At 34.7% G+C, this 17,769-nt stretch overlaps 2 protein-coding genes and 1 pseudogene across 3 annotated transcripts; 1 reads left to right on the forward strand and 2 right to left on the reverse strand.

The window, feature by feature from the left end:
- The first annotated feature begins 643 nt into the window (after positions 1–643).
- Positions 644–4,413, forward strand: LOC114413217 (protein trichome berefringence-like 7). Of its 2 annotated transcripts, none has more exons than XM_028377483.1 (4): positions 644–1,683; positions 2,386–2,544; positions 2,890–3,200; positions 3,974–4,413. In XM_028377483.1, the coding sequence occupies exons 1-4, from the start codon at positions 857–859 to the stop codon at positions 3,976–3,978; spliced, it is 1,302 nt and encodes a 433-aa protein (XP_028233284.1). In that variant the 5' UTR covers positions 644–856; the 3' UTR covers positions 3,979–4,413. The 2 variants fall into 2 exon arrangements, with proteins under 2 accessions (XP_028233284.1, XP_028233283.1); XM_028377482.1 differs by having other exon boundaries at positions 4,231–4,413.
- A 1,567-nt stretch (positions 4,414–5,980) lies between these two features.
- Positions 5,981–10,172, reverse strand: LOC114413218 (chromatin assembly factor 1 subunit FAS2-like). Its single transcript, XM_028377484.1, has 12 exons — positions 9,946–10,172; positions 9,743–9,854; positions 9,495–9,521; positions 9,337–9,409; positions 8,710–8,813; positions 8,359–8,570; positions 8,171–8,267; positions 7,699–7,771; positions 7,408–7,496; positions 7,063–7,201; positions 6,869–6,969; positions 5,981–6,791 (listed from the first exon to the last, which is right to left on the reverse strand). Exons 1-12 carry the CDS (start codon positions 10,057–10,059, stop codon positions 6,175–6,177), a joined length of 1,758 nt encoding a protein of 585 aa, XP_028233285.1. The 5' UTR covers positions 10,060–10,172; the 3' UTR covers positions 5,981–6,174.
- A 5,207-nt stretch (positions 10,173–15,379) lies between these two features.
- Positions 15,380–16,080, reverse strand: LOC114411562 (annotated as a pseudogene).
- Between the last annotated feature and the right edge of the window lie 1,689 nt (positions 16,081–17,769).

Below are 17,769 nucleotides of genomic sequence, written 5' to 3' on the forward strand. Positions count from 1 at the left end.
GATTATACATATAAACAATGTAAATAAATTAAAATAATCTAACACTTTTTACAACATACATATAAGTTCAGATGTACTCAAACCAAGCTTTAGACCAAAAAGTAACATTTAAATTTTATGAGTACAAAAAATAGATAAATTATTTTGTAATGATGAATTTTGAATATTTTTATATTTATGAGAAAAATATATATTTTAACATTTTTTTAATCAAAATTGTCAACACATATAATTCATTAGTGTCAAATGTTTAGAGACAATTTCAAAGAGATTTATGTATATTTTAAAAATAAAAGAAGATATGTTTAATTTCCTTAAAACTCGGGGTGACATGTGTAGGTTTTATATAAAAAAGAGATATATGTAATTTTTTTAAATTTGATGAAGAAATGTGTAATTTACTCTAATATTTTTATTTCAATTAATAGTATTTTATAAAAAATAAATTATATTCTTAAAAACATTTTATTAACCGAACATTAGAATAAAAGTCGGTTAAAAGTTATATTATTCTTAAAAAACGAGATTAAATATAATTTTATAAAATTTTATTTTTTTAATAATGAAGGTTTAAGAATGGAAAATTAATTTAGTCCATAATAAATTTAAAATTTACCTAACACCACTGAGTTGTGATGACACATGTTCTCGCCCCACCATAATGAACCCACCAACTCTTTCTCCGTTCCTCGGACTTTGATTTTTCTGTATTTCCCATACTTTATCCATTTTTGGCATCTGGGTTTCTTTCCTCTCTCTCCAAAATCGAATCTTTCTCATCTGGGTCACTGAATTAATTTGCCTTTTCAACTTGCTGAGCGGTTGCTTAGCGTGATGGCTGTGTTCTGTCACAACAATGAGTGCTCTGAATAGGACCATTATTTCCTTCAACAAAACTTCATCCTTCAACCGAAGGACTCTCGGCATTGGAAGTCCCAGAGCGATTCACAACAACCGCTTCGGATGTGTCTCTCTCAGGTTTCAGGTTCTTATCATCACTGTCTCTGTGGTTTCCTTCTTTGTAGCCGTAGGTGGTTACATGTACGTGCTTCCAAGCCTTAGCCGCGCGTTTTTCAATGGCCAAGTTCCCTTATTATCTGAACATAACAGCAACGGATCAGTGAGAGAATGTGATGTCTTTGATGGAAGCTGGGTGCAGGTTAAAGATCACACCTTGTACAATGCCACAGAGTGTCCTTTTGTGGAACGAGGATTCGATTGTTTAGGGAATGGGAGGGGTGACAGGGATTATCTTGGTTGGAGGTGGAAGCCGAGGAGTTGTGATATTCCAAGGTTTGATGTGCGTGGTGTGTTGGAAATGTTGAGAAGCAAAAGGGTTGTTTTTGTTGGTGATTCAATGAGTAGGACGCAGTGGGAGTCTCTGATTTGTATGCTCATGGCTGGGGTTGAAGATAAGAGGGGTGTTTATGAAGTGAACCAGAATCAGATAACAAAGCGGATCAGGTTCTTAGGGGTTCGGTTCAGTGCCTTCAATTTCACCATTGAGTTTTTTCGCTCGGTTTTCCTTGTGCAGCAGGGTCGGGTGCCTAGACATGCGCCAAAAAGGGTCCAATCCACGCTTTTGTTGGACAAATTGGATGATATAAGTGACCAGTGGCTTAATTCAGATATTCTGATTTTCAATACTGGACATTGGTGGGTTCCATCTAAGCTTTTTGATATGTAAGTTTCCCTTCTTTCACACGTTTTAATGCTAAGCCACTGCCTAGTACAGTTGATTCTAATGCAGAGAGTGGGAGCCAAGGGTAATTTCAGGTTGGACTGAGACATGTACCACATTATGTCCATATTCTATTTTCAAAAAGAACATAGATATGCATATATCCCATCTTGACATCTATTTTAAATATGTGTAGTTAATGTAGTTGCTCCTGAATCCTCTTATGCAATCTGTTACATTTATAATTACATTCAAGAGTACTTCCCTTTGAATGTTCCTAACTGTCAGGATAAGCTCTCTGTGAGCTTTCTTGTTGGATGGGAATTGCATGTGGCTACTTTTTCTAAGCATAATTTTCTATAAATTGAAATAACATTATAACTTACCAGTAGCAAATGTTGTATTAGCAGAAACGTGTTTATTAGCATAACTATTTTCCAAATCAGCAAATCCTTCTGGACTCTCCCATTTTGCCCCTTTTTTGTCTCTTCTGGCTTATACCTATCAGATTCTAGGCCTTTGATCTGATTCATTAAGCAATCAACCTTGATTTTCCCCATCAGGCCTAACAGATTCATTATTCGTTAAATATTCATTCAACTGCCTTTTAAATTTATCTTTGTTAGGCATAATATGTGTCTTCATATTTTGATATCTTGTTTTTTGGTTCCTGTGTAAAATGGTCCTCTTCTTTCTTTCAACAGGGGCTGCTATTTCCAGGTTGGAAGCTCTCTGAAACTTGGGATGACAATTCCTTCTGCCTTTAGAATAGCTCTTGAAACTTGGTCATCATGGGTTGACAGAGAGATTAATAAAAATAGAACACGCATCTTCTTTAGAACTTTTGAGCCTTCTCACTGGAGGTATTCCTACTTAACTGTTAACATGATTCTCTATTTAAGCATGTTTGTCTTTCTTCATATAATTGCTTAAAACTATTCCTTTTCTTGGTAAACCTTCCTAATCCAAGACGTAAGAAGTATGCTCTATAATTGCTTAACACTATTCCTACTTAACTATTCCTTTTCAAAATATATATTTACATCATGCAAGTGGCAAATTTCGCTCGGTTTAAGGAACTTCATGCATAGGAATTTCTAATCTTTGAAATCTCACTTGCTGGCCATGCCTTATGTATAACTCAATCTTTCCTGGTTAAAGTATGCTCTCTTCAACAATTATTGATCCATCCTTCATGATTGCTGCAGTGATCTTACCCGTAGGATTTGCAATGTGACCCAGTACCCAACATTTGGAACTAATGGAAGGGACCAAAGCTTGTTTTCAGATACAATTTTAGATGTTGTAAAGAATGTTACTATTCCTATAAATGCTCTTCATGTTACTTCTATGTCTGCGTTCCGGAGTGATGCACATGTTGGTAGCTGGAGTGACAACCCATCTATTCAAGATTGTAGCCATTGGTGTCTTCCTGGGGTACCTGATATGTGGAATGAAATTATCCTGTCCCAACTTTTTGCTGAATCTGAAATCCCTTCTCAGCAAATTGAATCATTCAGTAAGTTCAGTTATCTTCTAATAGACTAATACTCTTTTTCACTTTTGCCTGGGAGCCTTTGGTATGATTTAAGCGCATTCATGATTAGCTAAAATACTAAAACTTCTTTTGATTTCTATTGGTGCAGAGTCACTCCCCTTATGTTTAGTAATTGGACATAATTTCCCTCATCTAACTTTTATGTTAGCTACTATTTATTTAGATTGAATTATAATTAAGTCTCTCATATATTGTTCAAACGATACTACTTTTATAGTCAATATGTAGAGAACTAACAGGAGGGGGAGTCAGGGTATGTATTTTCCTAATCACGAAAGCAGTATAATTGCAAGAACTATCCGCCCTTAAATGTAACTTTGTGCAGCCACAAAATAACTACTTGCCATTGCAATTCTATTTGTAGATCTATCTGCAACTATATAATATATCTTAAACTATATGGCCTTTCTATTTCACATGTTAATGTATGATAATTTATGCCACTTTAGCTTTCCGTTCTCAGCTTGACCTATGCATGTTAAAATAGCTATGTTGTTATTCTCATATATACCGTGCATTTTTTTTCCCTCAAGTCCGATGAGTTTAGTTATAACTTTTCTTAGGTTGGATACTTTACATGTTTCTACTCCCCACTGTAACTTATTATGACTTCAGTCCTAAGCCCCTTAGCCCTTGTTCCACATCAGAGAGAGAGAATACTTTTCTTTTATGAAGTAATGCTTCATCATTTTTAGAAAAGAATTACATTTTTCACATATTATTTCTGGGTGCAGATTAGAGAGACTAAAATTCTTAGTAATTGCAAGCATACCTCAAAAAATTCAGATGCCTCCTAAGTATGGATCGGATTCTAGCACCATAAATCTGGAGCCATCTCATTCTGCAATTTTGACCTCTGCCAGCTACCATGGTTTTCTTCAAAACACAAAACTGCACCAGATTTTGTAAAAGGCCAAAATACACATACCATTTGTCAAAATCCAATGAAATGGAAAGTAATTTTTTAATTTTCCAATTCTTTGTATTTCAGAAAGGGTGTCTGGGATGCATATCATGATTTTTGGATTGTCATGACAATACTGTTGTTCTGCAAGGCAAAAGAGAAAGAGGATTGTACGAATCAATCAATTTCATTTTTCTGATTGCCCTGTCTTATTTTTGGTTGTCATATTTCTCTTTATTTAAATGAAATTGAGTTTAATTTTTTGCTTCATTTGGATGCCATTTTTCTTTTGGCCTTGTGAAAGGTTAATGCACCATTTGACAGGGTCAGATCAGTCATGTGATCGATCACACCTATTCAGAAACTTCATGTTCATATCTATACCTATATTATGCACAATACAGTGCATTAAGAACAACAATAGATAGGTGGAGACCGATCTACTCAAGTGTAATATGTGGATAACTCGACGCGTATAAAAAATAACTGGAAAACAAAAAAGTTACAGAATATTAGTCACATGGTGAAGTAGTCTAGGTAAGTCCAAAACAGTGGATGTGCATATTCCATAAGTAGACAATAATCAGTTGAATCTACGTTCAGGGAGATTCATTTGTATCTCACATGGAACATAATCCTCAAGGTATGTTCGTGTTAGATTATCATCACCACTAAACTGCCTTTCCGGTGAAATACTGGCTTTAAGATAATGAGAAAAAATTGAGAATAATTCGAGAATCTTTGTTCAACCAAAACGATCATTTGAGTGCTCTTAACATGATTGATGTATATTAAACTTTTTTGGATTATTGTCAAGTACTCACAAGAATGTTTGCCAATGTAATGTCTGTTTTAGCCATTTTCCAATTACCATTTTAAATGGATGGAACACTGATTCCACAATAAAAATGTATAATACAAAAATGTAATGTATATAACATGAAATAAATCACACGTGGCTTATTGGATTGGATTAACTATTGAATAAAATAATCATGGCTAAAATATATTTGGATTCTTGAAAAATTTGAAAAATATTAATTTTATTATCATAATTTTTTTTATAGTAATTTGGTTCCAGTTTTATAGTAATTTGGTTCCAGTAAAAGTGACATTTTTTCCTGTAATTTGATTATAAGTAAATTAAAGTTAAAATATACCAAAATGAATTAAATAATTTTTTATAGTTAAACACTTCCAAAAATTATAATCATTGGTTTTGTATCATTTGAGTCAGTTTTGTATCTTTTGAGTTTGCTTGAAAAGATAAGGAGAAATTAATTAAATTCGTTAATGATGTCAAGAAACCATTTAACAAAGTTATTGCTAAAAATCAATAAAAATATTTTATTTTTAGAACCAAATTTATAAAAAAATTAAATGAAAACAAAATTAATATTTTTTTAAATTTTACAAAAATCCAAACATATTTTACCCAATAATCATTTTATAGCTTATGGTAAAAGAACCCTGTAAGCTCAACTTATGGAATTTTTTCTTTAAAATAACCGGACATAATCAAGCACAATAATAGTATATTTATCAAATTAAGCAATATATATATATATATATATATATATATATATATATATATATATATCTTTTGAAAATAAGGTGACACATCACAATCATGCATCAAATTAAGCAAATTTTACTTAAAACCAGACACGCCAAAGCTATGAATACATGTAAAAAAGACATTTTATGCTATCTTTTTAGTATCTTACCAAGCTTTGGTGATGATCTTTCGCCTCTACCCTGTTCGCTACTAATTTCATCCGTCACCCCTGCACTCTTATTTTATCTCCGAGCATTAGATAGGACACAAGAAGTAGAATAACAGGTCCACGGAGAAATCTCCAAAATGAAAATTGTTTTCACTAAATATTATATTGAAATCTATATTACAGAATCTGTCAACGAAAAATATGAGAAAAACATTAGAGAGGAGGAAATATATGACTTCCAAAAAATGGCGCACAACAGATGTATACAGGCAGGCGTGGAAGGAATTTCTCAGGAATTGAAAAATCATGGATCAATGGCGATAGGAGTAATACGCTTCTTGGCTGGCTTATTTGAAATGGGTGTACTCTTCGGACTGAACAATTGTGGCCCTGATTTTATACCGTCTAAACTTGATTGCAGAATCTCTGTCTTCTCCTTTGCTTCCTTTTGTTTACCATCTGAATCTAGATTAGCTGGCTGTTTCTCTGTCTTATCTTCCTGTTCAGCTTTTCTTCTATCTAATTCAGCTGCACCAATACTTCCAGTTGTTTCAATGACCATGCCATCAGTTTTCTCTTCCGCCTCCTTTTTCCTACTATCTGCTATAACCCCTTCAACATTCCCGGTTGCCTCAATGGCCATGTCAATAGCTTTCTCTGCTGCTTCATTTTTCCTAAAATCTGCTAAATTCCCAGTTGACTTGATCATCTCATCCTTCTCTTGTGTTATAGTTTCCCCGCTTTCTGTTACGACAGCATCAATATTGCCAGAGGCTTCAATGACCATGTCATCAGCCTTCTCTTCTGATTCCATTTTCTTGCTCTCTGCTAAAACTGCACTAACATCCTCAGTTGGTACAGTGACAGTGTCATTGGTTGTCTGTACAGTGCTCTTACCATCCTCGTTTGAGACTTTTCCTTCTAGAAAATATATAATAGGGAAATTAAAAACTTCAGAGTGGTGACAATATGACAGCAGAAAAAGGAAGGCTGCTTACCTGATAAAGAGTAAGGTGATCCAAGCTCGTCATTTTCAAATTCCACCAAAGAGCAGAAACCATCTTGTGATGACAATGCCAAATAATGAGCATCAGATGACCTTGTGAACAATACCAGTTAGAGTTAAACCTTTCCCTAAAAATTCATCTTCATTCTCAAACCTAAAAAGGAATTGCTAGCAACTAAAATTTACCAGGTAATATCTGTTATTGCGGCATAGTGAAGACCAGCTAATACGGCTATTGGAGAGGTGCTCTCAGTGTCATAAATGTACAATGAGTTCAAAGTGGCCACAGCAAATATTATGCGATATGGGAGCTTAAATAACCCAGCTGCAGTAAGCAAAATGAGCATTATGCATCTGTAACCAATAAATTCTACAAGACAGGTAAATTTTAAGCAATACTAATTGGCAGTGAAAGCTTGGATTTAAGCTGAACCCCAGGCCACTCAGGCAATTCAATTGTAACAGTACAATCTAGCACCATTTATATATAATAACTGTTCATAAATACAAGTATACTAAGTACACAGATACCTGAGTGTGTTCCTCGAAGTTTAAAAAATATGGGGCAGAATCGGACAGCTACAACAGCTTTGCTTGCACAGGGAAGCTGTATAGCAGGCCTGTATAAAAGGTCAAATAATAAAGTAACACACATCACAAACACATACTTTTGTAACTTGATTCGTTAACTTCACATGAATAATTACACATATAAAAGCCAGAAAATTGTATAGTTTGTGGCATTGAAATTTAACTACTCATCTAGAAAGCAAAAGATTAGAAGTCTGTTTTGGGTTTGCATAAAATAGCTGAAATTTTTACCTAGAAAGATCTTTTCTAGAAAATATGTAAGCCGCATTCACAGATTCAGATGCAGTACTAATTTTGTAAGAGCCTGAAATAGGTAAAGTGAGACATAAACTTATCAGTAAGAAACCAAGCATATGGTAAATGTTATGCAGGAATTCAGGCTTTGAAAGGAAGAAATCAATAGATATGATTCAACCAATGAATTGCAAATAAATTATAAGGATGTCAGGTAAAACAGGGGAAAATTGAAAAAACAGTCAGACATCAGAACACAACCAACAATACATAAATCAACAATTCAATCTCCTTTGACCAGAGACTTGTCCACTTCTTTGTAAGATAAAAGATGACAAACTATGAAATATTCAAGCACTGGCCTGATTCTAAAAGAATATCTGCATGCAATTACAAAAGCCCATCCATGGAACTAGTGCAAAAAGTAAGATTAATTGAATCATGATCTACTACTGCTCAAAGCAAATACCTGCGGGCACAAGTAGAAATGAACCATCAGGAGACCATGCTAATCTTCTGAAGAAAGATGGCAATGTCTCATCATGGAAGAGATGAAATTTTGTCTCCTGCATTAAGAAAATTAAGCCTGATCTTCAAGTATGCAACAACCCATCAATGATGCAAATAAAGACAAATATGGACCTCTAATATGCTAACCTTGGAATTCTTTAATAATGGCTGATCTGCCTTGGAAATGACTTGCTGACAAACATAATTGATTTTCTCAATGCCCTTTGATTTATGAGGCTTATTCATGTATATTCGGCAAGTCCTATCAGAACTAAGAGAAGTAACATATTTCCCTAGAGGGTCCCATGCAACCCCCTGAACATAGTGTGCATGGGCATCCAATGTCTGAAGGTTAGTTCCTGACACGCAAGGATCAAGTACTATAAGAACATAAACCACGCACATCAACTGCCATTGCAATTACAGTATATCAAATTATCAACTGCCATGTGCAACAGTTCAAGTGTATTGAGGACAGTCATGTGTCGCCTTTCTTACCTTTGTTAACATCCCATATAATGCAACAATTATCAACTGATCCAGAAATGATATATGTGGCATCAGTAGACCACTGCAGGTCCAGAATGTCCTTGTGATGAGATCTAATGCATAAAAATATCCTTTATAAATCAATGCAGTAAAACAGGAATGTTAAAAGGAATATTAAAAAAAAATAATGTCATTGGTCTATATGAATGGTTCCTGAAGATTTGGTTTTTAATCAAACCAAATGGCGACGTGTAATCCATGTAATTGACCTTACCTAGTGAGATAAGGCTTTGTTGTTGTTGTTGTTCTTTACAAATGGGTTGTAGTCATAGTTTGTAATTCTAATTTAACAATACTCATTCTTTCCTTACATGTATGTTTGCAAATAAATCCAGCAAAATCATTACTTAGTTAAACTAAAACAGGTAAGCACAAATTCCGCATTCCCTTTCCAAATAAACTATGAAAACTGTGGAGCTTGTGAATGTACAATTTGACAAATAGAATGGATATCAAGCAGCTAAAATATGGCAAAATCTGCTATACAGCCAGTTCATTTTAGTTATTTTACAATGCTTAACTTTTAAATTTTAGTGCTTCTAAGTGCTCATTGACAAATCAAAGCAAAGGCCGTACCGTAACATCTTGAGAACCTTCCACGTCTGTCCAGCATCAGTAGAATGTAGCTTCCATATTATCAAGTCCCCTCCTGAAAAAAAAAAAACCGATTTAGATGAAACATTGCCTAATTGCATTAACTCAAGCAAAGCATCGCTGAACACACTATGACTTACCATCAGCACCAGAGGCTAGCAATTCCCCTGCAAAAAAAAAAAAAAAAAGTTGTTACTAATAGAAATTGCAGCACAATAAGTGAGGGAAGACAATTCAAATGTCATTAACAGTAGCAAAAATGACTAACGAGTTCCATTTCCGTGTCAATCAATATGCGCGCGAATTAACTTGAGACGTAGTTGATCCAATGAAATTTTGACGTATCCTTTTCCTAGGAGGAGAAAGAGAAGCAGCGAATTGGACTTACCGGAAGAAGAGAAGCGAATAACATTGACTGCAGAGCTGTGGTAATAGAGGTTACTAAGATAGGAAACTACGGGAAGCTTCTTCGGCGACCCCGCGGGTTTTATTTGCCAAAACTGCAAACACACGAGAAGAGGAATGAAATCGAGCGAATGATTAACCCTAGTCTAACCGAATGCGAAGCCAGAGAGAGAGAGAGAGAGAGACCTTGATGTCGAAATCGGCGCCGGCGGTGGCGAGAGTGGCGGAGAGAGGGTGGAAATCGAGGGTTAAGACGGGCTTGCTCTCGTGCCAGCTAATCTGTACCGTGCCACCCTTCATTCTTTTCCGTATCGAAGTTTTTAGGTTTAGAGTGTTGAAGAAGAAGCCACAGAGACACGGGGAAATGGATTTTCGCGCCCCCCACCTTTGCTCTTGGCGGGAAATGCTGTATGGGCCTACCACACTTCTATTCTATTTATTTTGTTTCTTTTTTGCCTCACAACTCAACACATCCTAGATCCTACCATCAAAATTCAAACCATGGCTTCCAAAAACATAGGAATGTTTCTATACTGTGTTATGTCTTAAAAAAGAAGTATTTTATAAGATTTTTTAATTTTTTTAAAGAGTAATACTATCTTTTCTGATTCTAAAAATAAAAAATTAAAATATATTTAAGAAATCAGTTATATATTTAATCAATTATAATTTGAATAATTTTTGTTTTGATAACTATGTTTAAGATAACTTCGTTTGAAACTTTGAATACAGTAAAAAAAAATCAGATTTACATAGTAAATTAAGAAAATGATATATATAAAGGTGAAAGAGAAAAAAAATGTTGGTAAATTTGGGAGTAATTTGAGGATAACACGTTTGACAAGAGAAGAAAGTTGTTCGAAAAAGTATAGATTATTGAAAAACAATTTTCTTAAAAAAAAATTTTATCAAATTTTAGCTAATGTCTTAAACAATTATTTTGCAAACAACTTTTTTACCTAAAAATATGTTGCCACTATTTTTCATATATATATATATAATTAATTGGTCAAATACCAAAAATAAAATAAAAATGTTTTAACCAATGACATATGTTATTATTATATATAGTGGGGAAAAAGTTGAGATTTCATTTCCAATAAATATTTTTTTTTAAAATCGTGCAATTATTTAGCTTACCATGTGTATCTCTTTTAGAAGCAAAGGGATAATAAGTCACCAAATATAGACACCTATCTTCATAGATATTCAAATCCTAATTCAGTAAGTTATAAAATATTAATATCTTCAACTAGAACAACTCTCATTTAGATATCACAAATAAACTCATATATGTAGTTACCATCATAAACTTGTCTTAATTTTAATGAGAAATATCTACTTTAATTGAGAATGAATATAAATAATATTTGATTTTTAAACTGAATAGAGAGGATGAATATGTACATATGTCACATTATAATAATTAAATTATCTTTATTTTATATTGTATATGTTACTTAATTACCTTTAAACTTTTACACTTATTTTAGAGTAAAGACTTTTACCTTTATCTTGAATAAAAAAATATATTTGACTTTATTAAAAAATCTTAAAATTAAATGTTTTTTTGCAAAAAAAAAAACATTGTTTTTAAATAATAGGTGAAGGATAAGTATATTCAATCCCATACCCATCCACGGATAGATGGATTTTGGGGAGTGAGGCTAGGATGGGAATCCTATACCCATCCCAACCCCATTGACTTACATGCTCTTGTTAAGAGTCATAATTTGTCGTTCAATATTTCTATCTCATTAGCAAGTCTCACTACTAGAAAATTGGCATTTTATGACACAGACTCTACGACGGTTATTGGGGAACCGCCTTAAAAAGATGTGCGGTGGCTTTTTTGTAATTATCTGAATAATAATAGGATTTTACGATATTAAATCTAAGACGGTTATTAAAACCGCCTTAGAATGTGCTTTTAAAATTAAACTTACGACGGGTTTAATATGAAAACCGTCTTAATATATTTGGGTTAATATTCGCGCTTCCTCCTCTTTCCCCTTTCGCGCTGAAGTCTCTCTAACCCTCTCTTGTAACCCTTTCGCGCTTCCTCCTCTTTGCCCTTCGAACCTCTTGATGTCCTGTTGCTTACCTCTTCCTCCTCTGTTGCTTACCCTAATCTTCTAAGCTGTCAGCAAAGTGAGGCGCCCTTTCGAAGAACCTCCCCCGCCGCCGCTGAACACTTTCTTTCAGCTGCAAAGTGAACCTTTTAAAGGTTCAAAGAACCTCCCCCGCCGCTGCCGTGGAATCGTAGCCTCAGCTCCGTCGCCGCCTTTCGCCGGAGTATAACCCAGTGTCGTCGTCACTGGTGAGTTGTTCTTTCTCCTTACCACTTCTTAAACTTGTGCATAAACAATAATGATAGATAATCCTTTTTTTGATTGATCTTAAATATGAAACTTGTCCGATATCAAGCATGTATCCAAAACGATGTACAGTTTTGGGGTTTTTTGAAGCGACAAAGAAAATGAATATTGCGATTCGTAAGGCTTTCAAATCACTCTAAGCTTGCGATGAAATGACACGTTCCATTTTATTCCAGAGGAAAATATTTCAGTGTCTGTCATTTTTTTTCCTCTTCATGCCACCCAGAAACAGGACCTGCATAAAAGGAAGAAAAGTACTCTACTGCGTTAAAAAAATAGTTTATCCCCTAATTTTTACGACATAGTAAAAAATTCTTGAGAGCACTAGATGAAGACATGTTTGATGTTTATTTTCATAATTATATATTTTTTTCCCCTTTTGGTAGCAAGCTTGTCTTGCACTCGTGTCTTGTGTGCCCCATACTGTCCCCGACCATTGGACATTGCAATTTACGCTTGATACTTCCCTCCCTCCTGAGGCCCCACCCACACACAAAAAAACCTTTTTTTGTTGATTGATTTTGTTCACTTTTATCTTCTATTTCACTTTGCCTTGTCGCATAATCTTTTGTTCCCCTTCGTTTCTGTATCTCTGTGGATTTAATCTTGAGCTAATTCATAACAGGATTAGTTACTAGAAAATTAATGAAAAATGATTGAAGTATGGAAGGCACTGTGTCGCAAGAGTATTCGAAATTCCTGATTTCTTACTTTATCTGTGTTGTAATATTCCTATGGTCCTACCTTACCTTCCAACACCTTGAACTTAAGTGAAGAAATAAAATAAATACATGTAGAGATTTTGTCAGGGTGGTTTAGTATATTTTTAGGAATTTTTAAAAAATAATTTAAAAAATAAACAGTTATTTCTTAAGAACAGTCTAATTAAACATGCAAAACTTCATTAGTAATAGCACATTGGCCTCAGTTCTAGCAATGCATGTTTGGCTTTAACCTCCGCATATTCCCCCTCTTTAGAACCGTAATTTGTTCTTAATAAATTCACACGTCCTCGGCTTTTATACTGATAAGTGATAACACGGGTTTACTGGTGGAAAATTGAAACAAACAGTTAAGTTAAGTGATTACTTCTCAGTGATATGCATGAATGCTCTGAATTTTTGATCTAAAAAATTGAAGCTTTGATCTAAAAACAAAACAATGTCACTGAGATAGCCTTACCGACAGTGAACTCCATCACCACAACCACAGTCATGACAGCCCACATAGCATTTTTCCCTATCCCTTTGAACAATGGCTCCATCAGATACAGCAAAGAAACTAGTGTCAAAGCCATGCCAACTTTCAAAGCATGGACCACTCTTCTTGGATCCTCTTTGCCAACCTTCCATGTTGCCCTCCTTGCCAAACCAGGAAAACTTTTCACCTTATCAGCAAAACTATAAACTTTTCACAAAGGCAGTTGTATTTAGGAGCTTACTTGAATCAGTAAGTTCAGTTGTTCTTGGAATTTAATTTTTTTTTTGTTGTTGTACAATTTTGTTATTATAATTGTCCAATTCAGGGCACATTGGCAACTATTTGTTCTCCACCCAAGGGAAAACACGGTCGTTTGGTTTTGTTCTCTGAGGAAGAAGCCTGATATTAGCATCAAAGGCGCAATTAACAGGTTCTATTCAAATATACAAATCATGGCATCATTTAGTTGGTAATTGTTGTTACACATACTGCAAAAATGGTTGTCATATATATACTATTTTTTTTAACTAGTGCAATGAAGACAATAACCAGTTCTTTTGAAGGCATGTCTAATCAAGGTGCACCTCGGTGGGTTGAACCCAAGGTAATCAATACTTGTTTGTAATGAACCGTTTGTACATCTTTAAGTGTTGAATGTTAAGTAACCATTAAAAATGTTATATGTAGACTAATGTGCAAAGCGGAGGGTTTGAGTGCGGATATTATGTCATGCACTGGATGTGGTGCATCGTGACTGCCGGTTTGAAGGATGACTGGCACAAGGTAAACATAATGCATGGAATTACAATTGTAACTTTGGTTAATATTTGTTAAGTTACTAATAATTTTATCTAATGTTAATTTTGTAGTGGTTCTCTGATGGCTCATCGTTAGACGTGGAGGCCATCACATCAGTTCGACAGAAATGGGCAACTTACTTTTTATCTTTTAGGAAAAGCAGTTGCTAAAATTGATTTGTATTATGTACAAGTACATTTGTATGTTGGATGCATTAGAGGATCATTAATTCAAAAAAGGGTATTCAATTTGCATGACTACAATTGTTGGCTACAATTATGTCATTTGATGCTATATATTGTTCAGATTTCATTTGATGTTATTATTTAATTTGCATGGTCTGATATAATTTATAGGTACCAGAGATCAATGTAAAAAAAATGCATCAATAAAACGAAATAAATAAAAAAAAAATTATACATACAAAGACGGTTCCCGAAAACGTCGTAAAATTACAACATAATGTAGAACTACAAAGTCGGTTCCCAAAACCGTCGTAAATTGGCATAACATACAAAGACGTTTCCCCTAAAACGTCTTCGTACGCAGTCTTGACATACCATCTAAGACGGTCACAAAGACCGTCGTAAATGGGCATAACAACAAAGACGGTCATCAAAACCGTCTTAAAAATGTAGACGATGCGCACCTACTAAGACGGGCATCACAACCGTCTTTATAACCCAAAATTATCTGTGCACTTTAAGACAGTTATCGAAGAAACGTTGTAATATTTCGCGTATTCTAAGACGGTTATATATAACCGTCGTAGTATTGAAACCTTACAACGACGGTCCCATAACCGTCGTAAAATAGCTTACACGTTTTACGACGTTGGCATTAACGACGGTTGAAAACCGACGTGACATGGGCATAAGAACCGACTTAAAATCCAATTTTTCTAGTAGTGTCTCAAAAGTTTTTTTATTTTAACCAGACATTTGATTTTCATTTAGCACAAAAAGTTAGTATTTGGTGGAGTTAAAAGAAAAATTTTAAAAAGAGTTTGTCAGTTCCAAACCACTTCACTAACGGTATTCTGGCTTTACTAGTTTGGTTTTGTTGATTTTCCAGCCAGTTCTTTGCTCAGTCAACAAAATTTAGTCGGTTTTTGGCCCAGCTAGCCAATCCGAGATAATTAGCTTCAGCCAAATACGTGGAGCAATACTAGATTAACATATTAGTTAACAAGCTCTTATATAAGCTTTTACTGTTGTTTTACACGCAGCTGTTGCAAACATTCAGAAGATTAAAGTATATATTTAATATAGAACTTGTATAAAAGAAAAATAGACACCACCAGATAATTAAGTGGTTCAACTTTGGCATATGTGCAAATGCAAACTAGCTACCAATTAAGATTCTCGACAATCCTCAAAGCAACATCACATAAACACTTCAAACCATCCTCTCTGGGAGCAAGCTCAGTAGGATAAACCAAACCCGGGTAGAGTTTGAACAAGTTGTGACAAACATTGGGGTAATCAGAGGCTGCAGTGATGTGCATGGAAGCATAGTCACATGCCTCATTAGCCAAATCATGTGCAGAAGCTTGGAGGGCATCACTGGCATACTTGTACTTTTCTACACACTCCTTCAGCACCCTTTTGAAGGTGGAATCCTTGTTGGCAGTGCCAAGCAACTGAGAAGACAAATAGAGAGAAGTGGAGGTGCCATTGGCCATTCCAATCCCAACCATGACCACAGCCATGCGTTTGCACTGCTTGGATTGGATTTCAGGGAGGAGAAGCACAGATTGTAGTACTTGGTGTTCTTGCAGCTTTTTTCTATCAAACTGTCATCTCCTTTCACAAAAGCGTGTGGTTGAAAGAGTGATATTGCTAGCAAGAGGAGAGATAGATAGAAGATCTTAGAAGCCATTGAGATAGCAAAAGAAGAATAACCAACACCGATAATTTAGGGGACTGCGTATTTCAAAAAGGTTTTTAGAAATTTCCTATTTCTGTTTTTGACGTGGAACGATTTCAGTTTTTAAAGCCATCGAGTACTGCTTTCCTAAAATACTATGTACTTCTTTATTCTCCATTGCATAGTGTTAAAATTGTAATGAAAATCGAGGCAATAATTAAAGTCAAAAGGCATAATGATATATGTTCGGATGTGCTTTTACGTCCGGTTTGCCTTGCGTTTCAAGAATTAATAATTTGCCTGAATTTTCGGCTTGAAATGAGACTACAAATTCTTACAATGTTCTATGTAGGACTCCTGACATGTAACACTAGCATTGATGGTTTGGTCCATGTTCTTGTGATAAACTAGGAATATCCTGTACCAGTACTAGCTAGTAGTACATTATTGTTGGTTAATTATAAGCAATGATGTACATATCTTTTGGGCGGGGCTAGCATAGCATTAGTTGTAAAATATGAGTGGTTTTCTTGTTGTATTTACGGATTATGCAGACCTTTTTTGGAAGGCACCAAGCAACTCATAACCCACAAGGCAATGCTAGTCTTCTAGCACACATCCAGAGCCCAATTAATTCACGGGTCACAACCAACAACAATCTAGACTCTAGATCCCATGTCTATCCAGTTCTGTAATGTTTCTCAGTCATCACATGAACAATAAGCTTCAACCACCAATTACTGGGTCCTTCTAGATTTTGCTCACGTTTGAAAGGCTACAAATCTTTGAAGTTGCTCTATTTTTTGTCAGAAGATTTTCCCTTATTGCAAGTTCAATATTCTCCAATTCTTATCATCAATAATATTAACATAAGAGTAGTAATTAATCGTCTCATTACAGGCAAGATAGTTTAATTTATTTGAGAAGACTTTTGATAGATTTCTGCATAAAAGTTTCAAAATTCAAATCCATTCAGCGATGAAATATATACTTTATTCATATGTAAAACCCGGCAGCAGATCAACACCTTAGTTTGTTTTATACAAACGCAATGAAATTCAAAGGAGAACCTTGAACTTTTTTTTACGTTTACTATTTATCCTATACATATTTTCTTTCGGACATCAATAGTGAATAATTTGACGTCTATGCATTCATGGGGATGATTCAACACAGCCTCTCCATTTTTTGCAATGTATTTAAAAGCTTTATTGATTTCTGAGTAAGGTACTCATGGCTGATAAATTTTGATAATTTCTCCGGCTCAAGTTCTTGTCACATTATAAATAAATAAGAAAAAAGTATATGATGAAAGGTGTTCGAGAGAAAAAGTTGATTCAAAGCTAATGTCTAATCCAACAATATCACTCTACTTCTTTTCATTTAGAATTGTTGTCAATTATAGCTTTTGCACCTCAATTAATCCAGAGTTCTCATGGTTAACGTCTAGAAAACATGTGTTTTGAGCTTCTCAGCTCGTGGGACTTACAAGGGACTTGAATCTTTACGAGTTTCGTTCGTGCGTGTAAACTCATGTTTGCACAATCAAACTCGAGTTCCTCAATCTTAGACTTGAGTTTCATGACTCTATCCCTAAAATCACACATTTTTGTGTCCTTTAGCCTATGTTACTTATACGGGTTCATTAAACACTTAATTAGACACCCTAATCTTTTAAAGCCGTAAATTGTATCATGTATTCATGTAGCTTAGCTCTAGATGAGTAGGAAGTTTACAAATTTACCCCAAGTCCTTAGACTAGTTT

This window comes from Glycine soja, chromosome 5 (assembly GCF_004193775.1).
Source record: "Glycine soja cultivar W05 chromosome 5, ASM419377v2, whole genome shotgun sequence".
NCBI lineage: Eukaryota > Viridiplantae > Streptophyta > Magnoliopsida > Fabales > Fabaceae > Glycine > Glycine soja.